The sequence below is a fragment of the Triturus cristatus genome, chromosome 5_2 (assembly GCF_964204655.1).
Source record: "Triturus cristatus chromosome 5_2, aTriCri1.1, whole genome shotgun sequence".
NCBI lineage: Eukaryota > Metazoa > Chordata > Amphibia > Caudata > Salamandridae > Triturus > Triturus cristatus.
Window position 1 is genome coordinate 544004104 of NC_140588.1, and position 20370 is coordinate 544024473.

General features: G+C 44.8%; 1 protein-coding gene across 1 annotated transcript; it reads right to left on the reverse strand.

Moving 5' to 3' along the window:
- Positions 1-2044: 2044 nt before the first annotated feature.
- LOC146823285 (olfactory receptor 6F1-like) lies at positions 2045-2989 on the reverse strand. Its single transcript, XM_085606403.1, has one exon. It carries the CDS (start codon positions 2987-2989, stop codon positions 2045-2047), a length of 945 nt encoding a protein of 314 aa, XP_085462529.1.
- Between the last annotated feature and the right edge of the window lie 17381 nt (positions 2990-20370).

Genomic DNA, 20370 nt, shown 5'->3' on the forward strand with positions numbered 1-20370 from the left:
GCCCGCCAGGGGGGGCAGAAAGTCCATAAAGTGCCAGGGAGTTTTTTGGGCAAATTTTAATTAGGATGGGGGATGCCCAAAATGGGCCTGCCAATGCACCCACCCTAATTAAAATTTGCCTAAGAAATCCCTGGCGCCTACTGGGCTTTTTGCCCCCCCAGGGGGGCAGATTTGGGGCACTATCCCCAAATCTGCCCCCCTGGGGGGATCCCCAAGCAGTGATTCTCCCCTTTCCAATGATACCTCTCCCGTCTTTCTACGTGCCCGGGGGGCTGAGATAGCCCCCTGAGCACATAGAAATTGAAACTGAAATGAGCCTTCGGTTTCTGTGCAATGACGACAGCGCAACGTGCGTGATGATCGTCATTGCGCAGAAACCAGGGAGGGGGCATTGGCAGCTGGGGAAGCTCTTCCCCAGCTCCCAAGGTCACAGGGGAATAATAGATATCCATCTGCTGTCTGCAGCAGAGGGATTTCGTGCCCCTGGCCTCATGACGGAATGGTTCCGTCATGAGCATCTAAGGCATTAAAAAATTGACACCAAAGCAAAAAAATTCCAATAAGGAGGACCAGGGAAATGACTGTCTAAAGCTTAACGTCAACTGGTCATGGTAGACTGGGACCTAGACACAAATTTAGGTTCAGTGAAGTGTGGGTTGGCTACAACAACCAGGTTTGACTCGGTCAGCCATTTTACCTTTAGACTTAGATCCTTATTTAGAGTTTGGTGGACAGGGACTCCATCACAAATGAGATGGATATCCCACCCACCATATTATAAGTGCCATAGTCTATAATGGATTTGTAGTACAGTGGATGCGATATTTGGCATGCCGAAATCTAAATTGGGCCATTAGTCTCTGTAATGGAATGTCCAAAATCTTCAGAGGTGCAAGGCAGAAGGTTATGTCAGCCATCTGATAAAGTCTAAGCAAAGTTTTTGACTTTTAAAGGGGAAGGCTCTGAGAGGGAGAAATTTGAACTCCACCCTCAAAGAAGGTCCCTCTCCAGCTGAATACTTTTGGTGCCTTTACCTTCTGACGTTTTCTACATTCAGGCCATTGGGCCAGATGTACAATCATTAGGACTATTGATCTCCTAATGCGATTCTCCCCGAATCGCAATTAGGAAATCGGTATTCCTAATGTATGAAACTCTTTTGAGTTTTTCATTAGCAATTCCTAGTGGGTCACAAATCAATCAATCAATCAATCAGGGGAATTGTAAACGTGCTACTCACCTGTGAGGTTCTCAAGCAGCTCCGTTCAGTCGAAGAGCCAGGTCTTCTTGAGTGTCTTCCTGAAGATGTTCAGGGAGGGGGCACATCTGATGCCGGTCGGGGGCTCGCTCCAGGTTTTGGCTGCGATATAGGAGAAGGCTCTTCCACCTATTCTTGCTCTGCGGATGCACAAGGGTTTCCGGCAAAGGCGAGGTTAGTGGATTAGAGTTTTCTCTTGGGTACGTGGAAGGAGATTCTCTTGATGACGTATTGGCTTCTGGTGTTGTGGAGGCATTTGTAGGCATGGTGAGTATGTGGATGGTGTTAAAGCAGCTGAAGGTGATAGCGTTGACCTGTCGGTTCATGGAGAGGGAGGAATCGAGTATGATGATGAGGTTTCGGGGTGTGGTCCATGGGGATCAGAGGGCTGCCGAGAGAGGTGGACCAATAGGTGTTGTCCCATGCAAAAGGGGAAGGTCCGAGGACGAGGACCTCTGTCTTCTACCATTGAGCTTTAGGCAGCTGTTGCTCAGCCCAGTTTCCTAGGGTTATTAATTTGCTATGTATCTTTCTCTCACACACCTGAGCAAGTCAATTTTGCCTTTTCTTATTTATTGATAGAGTACCACAATGTTCTGTAGAGCAAGATAGTGTTCCTCTTCTTTAAGCATCCAGAAGGTGTCTATCTTAGCCAGAATGTATTAAAATGTAAAACATATTGAGACAGGACCTTTAATATGTTACATTAATTTGTGAACTTACAAATTGTTTTCAAAATAGTTGAACACTATACAATTTTACTAAATTAATTTTTTCATGCATCATCTAAAAGTGTTTTAATATTCCTAAACTTGTTGTACCTCTTCTCATGGTGTGCATTATCTCCTTGTTTCTTAGGGTGTAAATGATAGGATTTAGTAGCGGTGTCACTATGGATGGAAACACAGAAACAACTTTGTTGGTATCCAGAGAACCTCTCCCAGTTGGCTTGGCAAACATGAAAATTGCAGTACCATAGAATATAGTTAATACAGCGAGGTGAGATGCACATGTGGAAAAGGCCTTCATCCGCCCACTGTTACTGGACATTCCTATGATTGCCAACATGATGCATAAATAGGATACAATAACCACTAGCAAGCAGCTTAATAATAAAACAGTAGCTGTGATAAAGAAATAAAACTCAACAGAGTGGAATTTTGAGCATGAGAGCATCACCAGTGGAGCAAAATCACAATAGTAATGGTTGATTTTGTTAGGACCACAGAAGTGCAGTCTGGAGAGTTGAAATATTGTTACTGAGAAAGGCAAGAAGCCACATACCCAGGAGCCCAGAGCAAGAAGAGTGCATCGTTTATGGTTCATGATGAGCATGTAACGCAGAGGATAGCAGATAGCCACATAGCGATCAAAGGCCATGGATACTAGGAGAAAGTTTTCTGTAGCTCCCAAAGAAAAATGAAAATAATATTGTGCAATGCATCCAGGCAAGGATATTGATGTGCTTCCTGTGACGAGGGTTGAAAGAAACTTGGGGACAGTGGCTGTAGGGTACCAGATTTCCAAGAAAGAAAAGGTTCCAATAAATAAATACATGGGTTTGTGCAGAGAGTTTGTACTCCAGATGATGGCAATGATTAGGATGTTAGTGAAGATTGTTATGACGTAGATGGTACATATGACCACAAAGAGAAATATTTGCAATTCTCTGCCTACAGCAAACCCAATGAGAATGAAATGATCCACTCTTGTTGTATTTCCTTTCCCCATGTCTTCCTGTTTCTTAGATTTCATACAAACTGAAAACAGAAACCCAAAATGATCATTTAAAATCTTGAATGTTTTTGTTCTTTCAATGTTTTCAAGAACATTTTTTAATAGAATTAATGTAATATGATAATTTAACACATGTTCTGAAGTGGGGAAGTGCAGATCCCTCTACATGATATTTGAAGGGAATGTTCGTTTTTCTAAACATTGAACACAACAGAAAGTGCACCATTGAAAATATTTAACACACTTTTAGAAATGGTGGAAAATATTCAAATGACAACTTTTGCACCACATTGTTTCCCCAGCAACTTTTCATCATGCCAACATCCAATGACACACAGATGAAGCACCTTGAAAAAGCCAGTGACAGGCAGAACTTTTCCATAACATTGGCATCAGACTTTGTTGCATTACCCATAATCCTGAGCAAACAACTGCTTAAGGTAGAGATAGAGGATATACAGAAGAGGTTAATTCTTTTTGGTATGTTTGAGGAAGAGATACTGGGGAGTTACTGCATCCCTCCAGTTGTGGTTCTGTACATGGTTGCAGAATGGGGGTAAGAATTAACTTCACCTACCTTTCTCATGTCATCTGCACCCATGTAAAGGTACAGACTCGCTCAACAATCCTGGGCACGGGTAAATTCCCTAAAACCAAGGGAATTAATGGGTGTCATTTCACAAGAAAGCTAACCATGTTGCATAGCAAATATCACTAGTTCAAGTGCAGCGGTAAATCACCATGCCACTGTCACTGAAGAACACACAATGAGTGGCATTTCCACTGTGCCATAGCTTTATTTCTCTTTTACGGTAGGAGTTTTTGACTGCAAACATTTGGCAGTTCAGTCACCATTGCAGATGGCACTCTCTTGTTGCAAACAACACTACTCGTGCAGTCCACAATTGTCTTTCATGCCAGGACTGTTTCACACATGTGAACACCTCATTTTCAGATGCAACACAGTCAGCTTAATTTTCTATTGTTCAGATGTTGTACTTCTAGTGACTGCTGGTCTTACAAATAAAGGTTTATCACTGATGAGTTCGTGCATGTTCACCTGAGCCCATGTTTCCTCTACCCTTTATTGGCAAGATCATCGAAAAAATATTTTGCCCAACCCAAGATCAAACCATAATCAACCATGTTTATCCCGACTACATGCACACACAGTTTCAAGTCAGGCTGCAGTATTCATTCTGCTTCTTTACAAAGCATTGAAGGGCTCCTGACATAGATAAAAATGCCCCCACACCTGATATTGTGATGATGTAAACATAGTAAAATTTGCTTACACCCAATTGGCGCATATACTGCACCTGCAATCCCTTAGTAAAGTGGTACTGGATGTACCCAAAGTCTGTAGCTTAAATGCAACTAGTGGGCATGCTGCACTTATTTTGCAACCCACTTAAGTACCCCTTTTAAAAATTACTCCAGACTGCCATTGCAGCCTCTATTTGCAGTTTTGAACTGCCATATAAATCCGGCAAAATAAACTGCCTCCTAAGCCCAAACCTTCTTCTTTAATGCATATAAGTCATGTCAAGTGTAGGCCCTGATATGCCAAGAGGGCAGAGTGCATTGTATTTAAAAAGCTGGACATGCACCTTTAACTTTTACCTGTCTTAGTAGTAAATAATTAATTTTTCACTACTGCAAGGCATACCTCTCCCAAAGGATAACATTGGGTTTCCTTATTGCACTTAATGATTGATAACTTTAAATTGGGAGCATGTAGACAGGTTGTATGTGATGCCTAGAGAATTATAATTAAAAGACCTCTTACTGGTAATGTCAGATTTTAAGTCATAATTCTAAAAATGCCACTTTTAGAAAGCTGCCATTGTATTGCCCTAACCATTTGGTGTGTGCAGTCATGTTAGGGTCACATTACTAGGAGAAGGTGGCAGTTGGTCCTAGTGTATTGATCTCAGACATTTAGACAAAGGGAAGTTAGGTATTGTCAGGAGCTGTTACCCACCAAATTGCACATCATCAAATGGCCCTGTATGAACACACTAACAAAAGGTTTGCCACTAGCCTTTGTATCCTCAGACAAGCTGGGACCAGGGCAGTGAGGAAGGGATGCCTGACACCTCAGTGTGTGGAAATTTCCAGAATCTTCTTCTACCTCAAAATGGCCACCAAGTATAAATGATGGCTCACCAGACCCAACCCTTCAGTACACATCAGTACACATCTGGTCCTGTGGAAGACTTAGAAGTACTACTGTGCTGTTTTGCTGTAAGAGGGAATACCACTATGCTGCCCTCTGCCCTCCTGCCTGTGGAAAAAGGACTGGACCTACATCATGAACCGAGGACCACCACAGTGACTCCAAGGAAAAGTTGGCTGGCCTCCTGATCAGCTCCTCAGGGATAGAAGAGCCTCCAGCAACATTGCACCCAGCACCTGGACTCTGCCAGCTGTGAGTCTTGCTACCCAAGTGGTGCCATCTCAATCCTACACCCTTGACAGTAGGCCTGAAGGTGCTCTGCGAACCCTTCCGTGGTCCCAGCAGAACTGATGAAGCATAAAGCGGCACAATACAGCGCAAATTCTCACCGAAATCCACATCAGAACCGCTGAGCGATGCATGGCCAAACCAGGATTACGCATCACAGCCCATCAGAAATGCTACTGTGCAACACGTCTCCTGCAAGGACCTCACATCGTCCACTGCAGGTCCCCGGAACTAAACAATGCACCTCCACAACAGGACCTCATGTCGTCTCTGCTGCACAACTCATCCTCAATGTAGGACTTTGCATCGCTCCGCAACCTGAATACAAGGTACTCTGTTCAGTGGCCCTAAAATGATCCCTGCAGCTTGCCTGTGCTCTACGGTGGTCGGCCTGAACTTGTGATTTTGTCCTGGTACTCTGTTCAGTGGCCCTAAATTGGTCCCTGCAGCTTGCCTGTGCTCTACAGTGGTCGGCCTGAACTTGTGATTTTGTCCTGGTCCAATGGTCAAGATAACCACAGTTGGCACTTTGTGTTTTGTTGTGGTATTTTCACTTCATTCGTTAAAATTGCATATCTCTGTGTGATTTGGTGTCGTTTTGGTCTTAAATTATTTACAGAGTTGTGCTCTATTTTTCTATATTGGAGTGGGATTTTTGTTGTGGTTTGTTTTCACTGTATTTGTGTTTGAAGTGCTGCATAGGTACTTTACATATGGTCTCTCAGTTAAGCCAGTCTGCTTGTGCCAAAATATCAGGGGGTTCAGGACAGGTTACATCGGGGTTGCCTATGTGTTGGAGATGGCCCTTTTTGCATGGTTAACCCTAAACTTTTTTCTTCTTTCTCCTATTTTTTCCTGACCTGCTGTGGTTGGTTTTAGGACTCTGGGCACTTTATCACTGCTGATTAGTGCTAAATTGCATATGCTCTCTGGGTAAATTGCGTTATGGATTGGTGTTTCCATGATTGGCATATTTGATTTACTTATCAGTCCTTAGTAAAGAGCATGGAGTGTGCCAGGGCCTGTAAATCAAATGCTACTAGTGGGCCTGCAACACTGATTGTGCCACCCACATGAGTAGCCCTGAAAAGGTAACTCAGACCTGCCACTCCAGATTCTGCTCGCAGTTTCTAACTACAATGTCGACTTGGCAAATTCACCCACTTGCCAGGCCTTACCCTTCCCTTTTCGTACATGTAAGTCATCCCTAAGGTAGGCCAAGGTACCCCTGTGGGCAGGGTGAAGTGTTGTTGAAAGGTGTGCCCTGATGTGTGTGGCATGTCCTGATAGTGAAATACTGCCAAGTTCATTTTTTACTATTGAAAGGCTATCTGGCCCATAGGAAAGCATGGGAGTAAATTTATAACATCTTATAAATATAACTTCCTATTGGGACCAGAGAGAAAAATTAAGTGTAGTATGCCTGAACTCAGAATCTAAAGATGCATCTTTTCGTAAAGGTGATTTTTACATTCTGTGTTTGAAAATACCACTTTTAGAAAGTAGGTATTTTCTTCCTTAGCCATCCTGTGTGCCTCTGCTAGGATGTGTATTGACTGTCTGGCTTTGGATAGACAGGGCCTGGGGAGGTGCATTCTCTCAGACAGCCACCGGGGGGGTTGATGGGTGTCCTGCTTTTCCTGAATGAGTCAGGGCTGGGCTGAATAGACCTGGGCTGCATTCACAGTAGTGGGAGGAGTTTTCACTAGCACCTGAATAGGCCTGGTCTGAATTTAGAGTGGTGGGAGGGGATTTCCCTTGCTCCTGAATAGGCCCTGTCCGCCTCTGACAATGCTGTCTCCAAATCCTGCCAGGAAGCTGCACCAGAGAGGAAAGAACTGGTTCTGGCTGGACACAGACACTCTCTGCCTGAGAGGACAAAGGAATTTTGGGTATAAATATTGGGGCCCAGACCCCAGGACTTTAGCACTCTTTTGTACCAAGAAGACTGCCAAGAAGAAGAGCTGGAGAAGCTGTGAGGAGGAACTACCACTTTGCTGAGTGCTTTGCTGTGCTGGCCTGCAGTGGCTGCTTCTGTCTTGGGCAGTGAAAGGACTGGACTGGACTTTCTGCAATCTATTCTTGTGAGTTTCTCCAAGCTTTTGAAGTAGAGCTTACCCCCTGATCAAGAAGTCTCAGGAACAGCAAATACATGAGGTTCTTCTGCCCTCAGCACTGGAAACTGTGTGTTTTGTGCTGCAACAGAAGATTCATTGACAACAGACTCCCAGACTGATCCGTGTTAAGCGTCCAGCAATTTAGTAAGTACTCCACTGCCCGCTTTCTCGATTCGCCCACTCACGACCTAATTCCTTTTTTAACCTCAGGCCCCTCACATTGCCACCCATCCCTGATCCGGTAATTAATGGTAGGCACCTCACACGCTCTGCCCTTTTGCTGGTAACTTTCTTTTCCTCACTGATAGGGAACACTAGTTAATTTTAACCTCAGGGCTCCTCGCATTGTCGCCCCCCCCCCCCAAGACCCACCTTTCAACGGTAGGCACCTCACATGCTTCGCGCTTCGCCGGTGCCTTTCTTTCCCTCATTGATAGGGAATACTAGTGCCCCCCCACTCTCCCGGTCCCCTTGTTCCCGCACTCATCCGGTTAATTCATCCCCCCCCCGTTTTTCCCCCCTCCCACCGTATACTCGATCAGCTCCGATGTAGAGACCTATTCTCCTCCAATCCCATATCTGGCTTTCCAGCGAGGCCGTGCGGCAACATCGCTTGCTCTCTCAGTGCCATTCCCTACACTACTGCCGCCCCCTTGATCTAGTCATCGCATGGCAATATATCTCACACGCGTGCATCGGCCCCTTTTTTCCCTGTCTGCCTTCAATGCGCCCTATTTCTTCTTCATGTACTCTTCCTATTGAAGCTCTTCAGTAGCATCCAAATAGAAATATATTCTTCATTAACATGAAATGTTTTCCTGGTTTCTTTCCCCTATTGATTCAAGCCTGTTTAATTAACTGTGTCATCACACACATATGTATATTTGTCCTTTGAAATAATACCCTTGAGATATTGTTGTTTGTTACAGATTATTGCCCCGGTCTCTTTAGGGTTTATAGGCTACCTCCTGTAGTCTGTTACTGCAACAGAAGAAAAAGCCACCCGACACCGTCTACGATGCCGCTGCCGACTCCGTGTCCTGAAGGTACAGCAGAGGGCACCGCCGCAACACCGCACCGTAACCCTGGTCTCACCGAAGATGCCATCTGATGCTACAACTGAGCCGCTGCTCGCACCACCACCTGTGGGCACCGCACTCCGCACTGCCTCACTTCACCATGCCGCCTTGGTATCCCCAATGACTCCACTTCACATCGATATTGACGCAGCTGCTTGCACCGTGGTTAAAGGGCACCGCTCGTAAAGTTACACAACGCACCACCCTCATCCTGCACCACAGCCTTAGACTCCAGTTCATCAGCTGACAACAGCGGTTCAGCAATGACGACGCCACTGCTCGCACCGTGACCTGCCAGCACCGTGACAAGCACCGCATCACTTCGCACCGCGACCCAGGTCTCACCAGCAACACCATCTGATGCCACCATTGAGCCGCTGCTCACACCGAGACCTGAGGGTATCGCACGCTGCTCCACGGCACTTTGCACCACAGGACCCGACGCCCACCAATGCTAGCACTCCGGACCTCAACCGCGAGGAGTTGGATCTGCAACTCGTGTGACTTCAAGGGCCCGATGACTCCTGCACCGAACTCAACGAGAGGTTGCCGATGCCCTGCATTTCTAAAGGTACTGTTTTGCGGGTCTTCCTGACACTGTAGTTGGCCCGCCATGCCGCGGTCAGCCAGAACTGTTTGGATTTGATTGTTCACAATACCGTGATAGCCCCAGAGGGTACTATCGTCTTCACAGAACTGTTTTTCAAGGTTGTTTTGATAACTGAAGATTTTTAAATACTGTATTGTGGATTTTTATCATTTTTGGTCTTGTCTTAAGTATATAAAATTTTGGGTATTTTTCTAAACTGGTTTGGTGTCCGTTTGTAGTTCTTACACTGTATTACTCTTGGTTATGTGCAAATGCCTCTAAGATAAGCCTGACTGCTCATACCAAGCTACCAAGGGGTGAGCAGGGGTTATTTTAGAAGTGTCCCTCCCTTATCCTGACTAAGAAGAAGGGTCTCTACTTGGACAAAGGCACAAGCCCTTGCCAACGAGAGACCCCCATTTCTAACACTGTGACTTCACCCTCATAGAAAATTGTGGTTGCTGCTTGAGTAGGGTTTCACCCCAACAACCAGTAACCCAACTTCTTACACAGTGTACAATATCTATTGTGGCTTGTGCAATACTGGTGGGGAACACACCATTAACTTTCATCAATACCAAGCACTCAGTCCTGATTTAAGCCCATAAGTTGACCCTGTAACCAGAAGTTAGGTTCTGAATGTGGGCAATCAGTGTTGGTTTTGCACTTCACCAGAGTTGCATTTCATTGTTGAAACGTGGAACATACCTCTGGCCCCCCCTAGCATCCTGAGGCACAATTGAATACTTTACCCTGACGCAACTGCAACTGCAGCTTAGAGTCTTTTCAAGTATCAGCATGAAAATGGCTAAATAGTGCATGTCCCATTCCCTTTTTCTTTTGCATTGTGAAAAACGAGTGTGACGAGTGTGTCATAGCCTCCTTTTTTCCTTTTTTCATATGCAAAGAAAATTACACCTACTACGCATATTCATACATTTGCAAGTGTGTGACTTTCCATAATCAGTCTGGGGATGTGCAAAATCTTGCATTTTCACAAGCGTGTATAGCATTACCAGTGACTTTTCAGTGTGGCAAGGACTGTTAAGCCTCTCCCACTCTTTAATGTCATCTGGTTTCTGTTTTTCATATCTTATGTATAATATGTAATTAATCCAAGTGCAGATAGTGGAATTTAACAACTGAGAAATGCAAAATCAGTGATTCATGGACTAGTCTGCAGACCATCTACTTTCCATCTCCATCCTGGTGTTGCTCCATCTTGCATTGGTCCCAAAATAACTGAGGAGAAAACCAAGAGGGTCCCCAGCTTAATACAGGAGGAAGTCGAGCACGTCCCTTAATCTGTACATCTAGCTTTCTTGGGACCTAAAACCAAGATGTAAAGAAAAAGCATGTCTGGCACTGTGGAAAATATCTTCTGGAAATACATAGCAGTGAGCAGTGGGGATTGCAGTCTAACAGGGCCAGGATGACTTTAAGCGTGATGAGGATCTCTATAAATCATACAGGATCAAGGCCTTGGCCAGCAAGAGGACTAACCAGCATCAAAACAACAATATATCAAGTATGCACACGCGCATATGATAGTTCAGATGAAGAACTGGCTGGACCTCTGTGCTCAGTTGGAAGTGCATTAACACTACAGCGCTGGGTTGTGAGGGCATTTGCTACATAATGGCAAGTATATAACTGTATAAATCATTTACCGTGCATCTAAACTTGTACTATTTACATTTTGTGGCCATTTTTACCACTAGCTGCAGAAATGTGGTTCTGTCTGTGCTGTGACAAAAGCAGTATTGAATACAAAATCCCAGAGATCATGTATTCTCCACTGAGTTGATTGAGAAACAATGGGACCCCCTGCAAAGAACACTAAATCCTAGTGCAGGGAAAATGCACTTGAGAACAAGAGACCTAGGCAATTAACTGGTCATGAGTAGACCTATATTAGACACATTGATATGAACATTGACTTAGTGTACTCAACATTTATGTTAAAAACGTCATTTTATTAATATTTCATAGTAAAACATTGAGAAACAAATAAGACATACTATACATAACAACATAACAAAAAACAATATTATATTTGTATACAGACAAATATAAAACAATACAATACAAATAATTCCTAACGTGCAAAGTTAAACATGAATATAAACTGTTTGTTGCATGTTAAAACATAGAGCTAGATGGTAAACAAGTTATTTTTTTCTCTACGCGCGTTTCGGCATGCTAAGCGCCTTCTTCAGGACAGCCACAATTTCCTTCATAGGTATATGGATGGCACCAAAATGGATGTTTGGAACCACCAGAAGAAATTAAATTACATGTAGTGCAGTTAGAAACCACATTGGTGGTGGAGTCAAAACTTTTTTTTAATATAATTTTCTAAAAACAGTATATATCTATGGTCCTTCTAGTGAGTTGACCAGAATTTGTGGCAATACTGGTATCTCCAAGGGAAGAGAGTTGCAAAACAAACAACCAATTGAGGTAACATCCTAGAGCGATTATAAAAGAACATACAAAGGAACACACTGAATCAAACAACATGGATCATTCATGATGGAACAGTTGATTGTAACAAGAAGCAGTATGCTCAGGTTATGACAGGCCTTCCACTTTACTCTATGCATCCATAACAATGCAGCACATGTGTACATCCACCTTTGTGATGTAGTATGAAAGGAAGAATTTGGTAGTACAATGTCTAAGTCATCATGTGTTTTTAATATGACATTTGTATCACAATAACATTTCCAAATGAACTGAGCAATATTTAAATTTATTTTTTTCTCATTTTACACAGGTCACAGCAAATTTGTAGATTCCATTTACAGATACTCTACAAAAAATGTGCCATCCTCACTACGCTACTAATAGTTTTTCTTTCAAAGATTGAATCTTCTGGTACTTCACAAAGTCCTGAAGATGTTTCCAGATCTCTGCTGTATGTTTGGGCAGGGATCTGCAGATTAATAAAAAGATTTTGAACTGGTCTTTCGATGAGGTGGGTGCTGAACTACTGGAAGAAAAATTGCACCTACAGTGTGGACAGCTTAAAAATTACTGATTGATTGATGGAATAAGGGTAAGAAGTTTGGGAGAAGTAATTTAGAGAAATGTAAATAAAATTCAGCTGTAAAACCATCTGGGTCCGGGGGTTTGTTTTTCTTAAAGAATTGTAATGCAGTATGAATTTCTGAATGCATGATATCTGATTCTAAAGAGGAAAATCAATCTGTATGTTGAAGGACTTTTGAACAGTTATAAGATAGTGTAAAATTTCAGGATCAGATGGGTCGTAGTTTTCTTCTGTGTATAGGATATTCAAAATATCTGAATCCTTATGATGAGAAACATTAGTGTTATGAAAGATTCATTGAATGTGTAATTTGGCTTGTTTGATTTACGTTTCTTAAACTTGTTTTGGTTGCCGTAACATTTGGCACTAGATTTAAAAAGATATGTTGAAGCGTTTCAATGGATAGTTTATTAAATTGAAGTCTGTCACTAATAAGGTGTGGTAGATATTGCTGTGGTTTAATTTACCAGCCCTGGGTATATATGGTTTATAACTTTAAAAGAGACATAAAAGTAAACTGAATATGCCAAACAGGTGTAAACCAACCAATTGTACCATGTTTAGAGGAGAGAGCATATGCACTCCTAAAACCAACAGAAATAATTCAGCAAAAAGAGGAGGAGGAAGATAAAACATTTGAGGCGACCCTTCGGTGAGGGCCATTGTAGGAAAATAGGATCTGCTGTTATGGCTACCCCCACTTTTTGCCTGGTGCAATGCTGTTTCTGACTAGTTTGACTAGGATCCCGCTCATCAGGACCCCAGTCTCTCTGCTTCCTCCCCTAAATAGTTATGGTAAGTACTTAGGTACATCTCAGATTGGACACTGGTGTACCGTTATAAGTCCCTACTATATGGCACTAAGGTACCCAGGGCATAGGTACCCCAGAGGTCCCCCAAAGGTTGAAGCATGTAAAATGCCACCTATGGGAAACCATTTAAATAAGCACTACAGGCCTGCCATTGCAGCATGTGTAAGCTGGTGCTTGCACCACTTACAAAAAATATAGATTGCCCTATATCCAGGGTCACTGCACTTAAAACCTATAAGCCACCCCTACAGCAGGCCTTTACAATCCTGATGGCAGAATGCATCGTTCTAACTGTGAGGATGCCCCTTCATGAGCAAGATGACCCTACAGCCTTCAGAGTCCACCCTCCTGGCTTGTAAGTGAGACAGCCATTAAACATATAGAGGAGAGCCGTGTCATTATGGCATGACCATCTCAAAACTGGCTGTAACAAACCTTATTGTGTTTGGTATCAAACATGTTGGAATCATACCCCCACACCGTAAATGGTGTGGAAGGCATGATTCCAAGCACTGTAAAGGCCCTCTGTTCTGTTAGGTCCTCAGTGCTCCCGGTATACTCTTCTAGACCCGGACAGCACAACATGGCTGCTGCTGACCAGAGACATGATTCTGCCCTCCTGCTTCTGAGCCAAGCACGAGCAGGGGAAGGCAGAACAATAGATATCCTGTCAGGGTGGTGTGACCACCTCCCCGACAGGGTTTAGTGTATTGGTGTCAGGTGGGAGCACTTTCCAGCATCACCCAGTCCTCTTGAGGGGCATATTTGGTGCCCTCTATGCATGGTCCAGTTCTAACCAGCTCAGGGAGCTGTTGGCTCCTGCTCTGGCAGGAAACTGGACAAAAGACATGGAAGTATCCTCCCCTCTTGCGAGAAATGCGCATGCTCGGGCGTCCGCGCATGCGCATTTGTCACAAGAAGTTGGAAACGAGGAAGAGGGAGCCCTGGAGACGCCGCGCTTCAGGTAAGTCTCTTTACTTTTAATTATTTAACATGCAGGGTATTATTTAAAAGGAGGGTGGGCGGGAGGTGGGCGGCGCGTAGTGGGGCTACGCGGAGCGCGCGAGTGTGCGTAGATTTGGGCACACTACGCGCTGCTTCACGTAGCCCCACTACGCCCACTACGCCCACCCTTAAAATATACAAAATATACTGATTAGCATATTGCTGCGGTGGCATGGTGGGCAAAAGAACAAGGGGTTGGAATGGTACCTTGAGCGATTGCCAGACTGATTGCAACCATCCTCCCATCACCTTTTGTGGTTTTGATGTACCACCCTAAATAGCCAAGGGTCTGCCTCGACATGGGTCCCTTGCTCACTTCGCCACTGGAACCAAGCTACACCCAACTGAAAAGCCCCAATCAGGGCAAACAGGTTATGGGTTGTCTGTGTTTCAGATCAGAGAGGACCTGGCTTGGCAGTTTGGGCAGGACAGTTGCTAATGGAGCAAGGTCAAAACTGATTTGCATATAGCTGAGGTGGTATGATGGACAAAAGAACAATGGTTTTGAATGCTAAGCCAATTAATTGCCAGTGTTTAGACTTATTGCAAACAAACTCACTTTTTGTGTTTTTATTTTGTTTTTAAAAATTTGTTTATTAGTTTTTAATTACAGCCACATATACAAGGATGGACAACATGTTCAGGATACACAAAATTGCAGTTGGGCAGTCATAGATAAACAGTACAATTAAGTAAGACTTTCTTGTTCAACACGTCTATTCAACTCCATTTCAACTGTAGGCGACACACATGGCTCTCCTCTATACTTATTCCATTGCGACCACTTCTTATCCCATTTTTTGGGGCACCCCCTCATCTTAAAAACCTCAGTTTCTGCAAGCATATATCTGTCCATTTCCATAGCCCATAGGGTGACGAACGGTGGGTCTGTGCCCCCCCCAGCTTCTCGCCAGTTCTCGTTTAATCAATGTGTACCCCAGTGTTGTGAATTGCTGTTCAACTTCCGTGAGGTCAGTCGCCTCCCATATGTTTAATATACCCAGTTGTGGCTTCAATACTATTTCTTTCCTTAAAGCTGCCTGCAGATGGGTTGACGCTCCCTCCCATAGGGTACGTATCATTGGGCAACTCCATAACGTATGATAGAATGTGGCCTGCTGTCTGCATCCCCTCACACAGAGATCGTTAGGTCTAGCACCTATTTTCGCCAGAACTACCCCTGTGATGTATGATCGGAGAAGTACCCTAAGCTGAATCAGCCGAAATCTAAGGGTGATGGCCGCTTCTCGGGGGGACATGAGAGCCGACTGCCAGTCTTCATCATCTATCGGGCCTAGGTCGTCCTGCCATCGCTCTCTGAGTTTTGGAAAGGTGTTAGGTAGATTATTACTTAGCTTTTTGTAAGTCAGAGATATCGCCTTTGAAACGAGGGGCCCGTCCAACAAGCGGTCTTCTAGTGGGGACGAGTATGGTATATCTTTGAGAGACGGAAAGGCCGCCCGTATCACATGACTGATTTGTAGATATCTGTATTGTTCCCCTTGGGCCAGATGATATTGCCTCTGAAGGTTCCCAAACGTAAGCATGGCTCCCTTCTTCACCAAATCCTTCACCGCGGAGATACCAATGAGGTCCCATTTGTCGAAACCGTGCAGATAACATAACATGCCCAACTTCTGGGTGTACCATAACGGCGTCACCTGTGAGAGGACTCCCGCCCATCCCAGTCTAGCATTAGCTATGCACCGTATCTCCAGGGTATGCTGGGTTGGTCCCCCTACTTTTCCTATCACTGGCGTATAGGGCCCCTAGATATCCAGAACAATCAGTTTGGTAGTGGTCCAGAGCATATGCTGGGTCGCCAGGTGAGCGATATATCCAATGGTTAACGGTCACCAGCTGCGCCGCCCAATAGTAGAGTTGCAGGTCAGGGAGAGCCATGTCTCCATCATACCAGCCTTTGGTCAGTTTCGTCAGTGCTATCCTGGGGGCCCTTCCATCCCACAACAGCGTTCGGATTTCACCTTCTATCGCCCTAAAGTACAAGTCTGGGACTCTGTGTGGATAGTTTTGGAGTATGTAAAGAAAACGAGGGAAGGCCAGCATTTTAAAGAGTGCAGCTCGCCCCACCAGTGTTAAAGGCAGAGTTCTCCAGTGCTTCACATCTGCTCGTAGCCGAGCCAAGGGGGGGTCAGATTGGATCTGGAGAAACAGATTGGGTCTGATGTGATAAAAACCCCCAGATATTGAAACCCCTCCTCAGCTACCTCAGCAACCGCCACCGTGCATCCAGCCGGGAGTCGGAGGACTTGTCCCCTCAGCATAAACAATACCGACCTGTGCCAATTGATCGCATACCCCGGCTACCTACCGAAGTTCGTGAAGATGTCAAGGACTACGCGTATTGATTTATACGGGGAGGCTAAGTATAACAGTATGTCGTCTGCGTATAAGGAGATGCGATTTCCCACTCCGTCTGCCCACCGCAGCCCCCTCACCATCACATCTCAGCGAACCCATGCCGCAAGGGGCTCCAGCAGAAGCGAGAATATCAGTGGAGAGAGCGGGCAGCCTTGCCTAGTACCTCTCCTTAACTGGAATGTTCGAGATGTATAACTATTAACCCTCACTTGTCCCAGCACTCCGTGTATAGAAGCTTTACTCATGCTATGAATTTCGGGCCCAGTCTCACCCTTTCCAGAACTTCAAATAGATATGGCCATTCTATAGAATCAAATGCCATCGAGGCATCCAGGGATAACACCGCCGCATCCTCCTCAATGTAGTTCCTGCGGGCCATCACATTATGTAGGCGTCTTATATTAAGGCATAAAGCCAGATTGGTCTGGATGAATCAATGATGTAATAACGGTCGCCAGTCTATTCGCCAGAACTTTTGCCAGCACTTTTGCCTCCACATTAATTAGTGAAATTGGCCTATAGGAGCTGCATCTATCTGCTGGTTTTCCATGTTTGTGGATAACCACAATAGTGGCCAGCCACTGGTCTAGTGGTAGCTTCCCAATCTTCAGACTTTCTTCATACATAGCTATTGAGTGTGGCACAGTCAGAGAGGCGGTAGCTTTCAGGAACTCCACTGGTATGCCATTGGGCCCCATAGCCTTACCGGATTTAATCTGCCCTATGGCCTTGCTTATTTCTTCGATCGAGAGGTCTGCCTCCAAGGATGTCCTTTCTACATCCGTGAGGCTCGGTATAGTACTGTCACGGAGGAGCTGACGGGACTCTTCAGCCGTGTAATGGGATGAGGGGGAGTAGACCCTCTCCAAATGAGCAGCGAATTCCTCAGCTATGTCATACGGATGCATTACTGTTGCACCCCCTTGAGTCGTCAGTGCATGTACCCATCTAGAACCCTGTTCTCACCTCTCCAGCTACGCCAATGTCCTACCAGCTCTATCACCTAGTTCATAGAGTCTATGTTTGGTGGCACGGTTCTTGGCCATCATGTGTTCTCTGGTTTTGATCCTGTATTCATCCTGCTTCATTAAGAGCCTATGGCTCGACTCCAGTGAGGGATTTTGTGAATGCTCTCGTTCCAATTCCAGGAGGTCCGACTCAACCCGGGTCAGGAGCTCACGTTTTTTAGCTAGATAGCCCGTTTTCAATGACAAAGCTTGCCACTTCAAAACCACTTTGTAAGCTTCCCAGATTGTTTGTGCAGAATCGACCGAGCCTACATTTTCGGTGCAATAATTCGATGATTGCTTACGTATCTCTTCCCTAATATCTGGTATACGTAAGAGCCACGGGTTAAGAATGATAGTAGTGCGCGCCTGTCTTTCCCAATGTGTATATTCCACCCAGACAGGGGAGTGGTCTGATATGCCTCTGGGTAGGACTTTATACTGGGCGAAGTTACCAACCGAGGACATATGTGTAAGAAAGTAATCGATGCGTGAGAGACTCTGGTGGACATTAGAAAAATATGTGAATTGTCTGCCAATGGGTTGAAGCTCTCGACCCACATCCGTCAGCCCCATTGCTGTTGTAAAATCAGCCATGAGAGCACTAGAGGTAGTTCTAGACCTCGGTGGGTGACGATCTATACTGTCGTCCATCGTCATGTTGTAGTCTCCTCCCATGATCAGTGTGCCCTCTCGGAGTCCCGCCAGCCTACCTCCCAGGTCCTCTAATGCCGTCCTACCCAGAGCGGGCGGCAGATATACTGAGAGTATATTGATGTCCCTTCCATCCCATTGGGCCTCTACTCCCGCGAATCGCCCCCCTGGGTCTGTCCATGTCTTGTGAACAATGAGAGGTACACTCTTCCTAACCAGTACAGCCGTTCCCCTCGAACCCGTGGTGTAGTCTGCATGAGCCAGAAGTGTGTATCGCCACCTGGTGAGGGCCCTGGATTTCTGGCCCACAAGATGCGTTTCTTGCAATAAGACCACATCCGGTGAATGGCGCTTTAAATACTGTTGCACTACTCCTCTCTTGATTTTGTCACCAACACCATTGACATTCCAGGCCAATACCGAAAGCACTCTATGCCTATCTCCCCCCATACACACCCCTCATAGCAATTCCATATCTACGGAGTATCATATTCGGATACAAAATCTGTACCTGCCCACCCAACAACTCAGGTCCTGTGTACAATGTGGCTATTTCACACAATGTAATCTGTGAATTGTATTGCATACCAATTAAACCGTCAACACATAAACGTCCCCAACTTCTTAACCTTTTGGTTCCCTCCCCCCGCCCTGCCTCCCTGCCCGTGGATCTAAAACTACCCACTCCCGAACACGGCAGAGTGCCTCTCTCCCCCCCAGAAATGCTCAAGATACACGAGGTTAGTCGGCCCACCTCCCCGCTTAAACAGATCACAATGGTTGTACATTTAGCCATCCACTTATGTCAAAAGCCCATTGTTCTCCCAATCACCTTCGATTAACCCAACCATCTGGGCCAGGGCAGCCCTATCCCCACTCCAATGTCAGGCACCGATAATCAAATTAAATCTTGTCACCCCCCCATACCTGCGCTTCCAACAGGGTGCCAGTTCTTCACAGTAGTAATAGGAGTTTTTCAGCCTCTTTCCGTGATCTGGCTGCCCTCCGCCGCCGAGCCAGTGCCTTGACCCTCCGCCGTAGCGCTTCTCTGCAGGCCAGGTCTACCCGCTCGCTCTCGTCTTTGCCCACCCACTCTGTTCCAGCCTTCCATCCAGTCCCAGACAGCCTCCGGCGAGTCAAAAAGTGTTTTTAATTTTTTAACAGTTCACCAAGTCCTTAATTTTAGTGACGTTTAGTGCAAGTTTCTAAACATATGAATTTCCTCTACATATAATTTTATGTAGCATTCTGCAACCTCAAGTTTAAATGATAGAAATAATGTGTCCAAGGTTAGGTTTTTTGGAGACCATCTAAAGCACAGTGCAATATCATGGACCCAGAACGAAGAAATACACTGAACACTAACAATAGTCATTCAAACACTTGGCAAAAGTATGGCGGGGATATTGGCACAACACAAGGATTTTGAAGTATGAACAAAGAGCTTCCAGTTATGATTTACTAGTTAAAAGAGTATATAAATTAATGAAAAATGTGGAAGGAGAGGTTGTATTCTTCATTTGAAAGAAAGTGAAGTTGTGAAATAAATTATATCAGCAGAAAACCTCCAATCAAATGTATGTTAAGTCATGTCCGCTATCACAGCATTTGGCTGAAATACATTGACATCATTTGAACCACATTAAAGAAATAGAAGGCACAGACCTACATAAAGAAACAGGCCATGTTGTTTTTACAGAAACATAAAAGATACCTAAAATGCAAAATCAGAGCAAAGGGTAATCAGTTGAGGGTCAGTGAGGACAATGACTTAGATCATATTAGTCGTAGCAAGAAGTAATTTTGTTTATTGGACAAAAACAATCCTGAGAGGTGTTTTCCTCTTTCTATGTGTGCTGCAGAAAGCAGATAAAGATATTTCTCATTGTTGCGCCTCCCCTGAGAAGGCATATATTTTGGTGCATTACCAGGTCTACCACTTTTGGTAAACCTGGCAATGCATCAAAAGCAATGCCAATGGAACGCCTTCCCGAGGCCAAGTACAGCAATGCAGCAATTTGTGCTGCATTGCAATATTCCAGATACATGAAGCCACTCAGGGTGATACAAGGTGGCCTTACGTGGCTTCATGAATCGCATTTTGGGCTTGCGTTGCACCAAGACAGATGCAACCCCCTCATAAATATGCCCTCTATTCCTCAATGTCTATATTGTTTTGTGCTCTGGTGGCTGTTTGGGAGTATCAAA

Excerpts from the sequence above, each read along its gene's own strand:
- LOC146823285 (XM_085606403.1), bottom strand. The coding sequence starts at position 2,989 with ATGGGGAAAGGAAATACAACAAGAGTGGATCATTTCATTCTCATTGGG.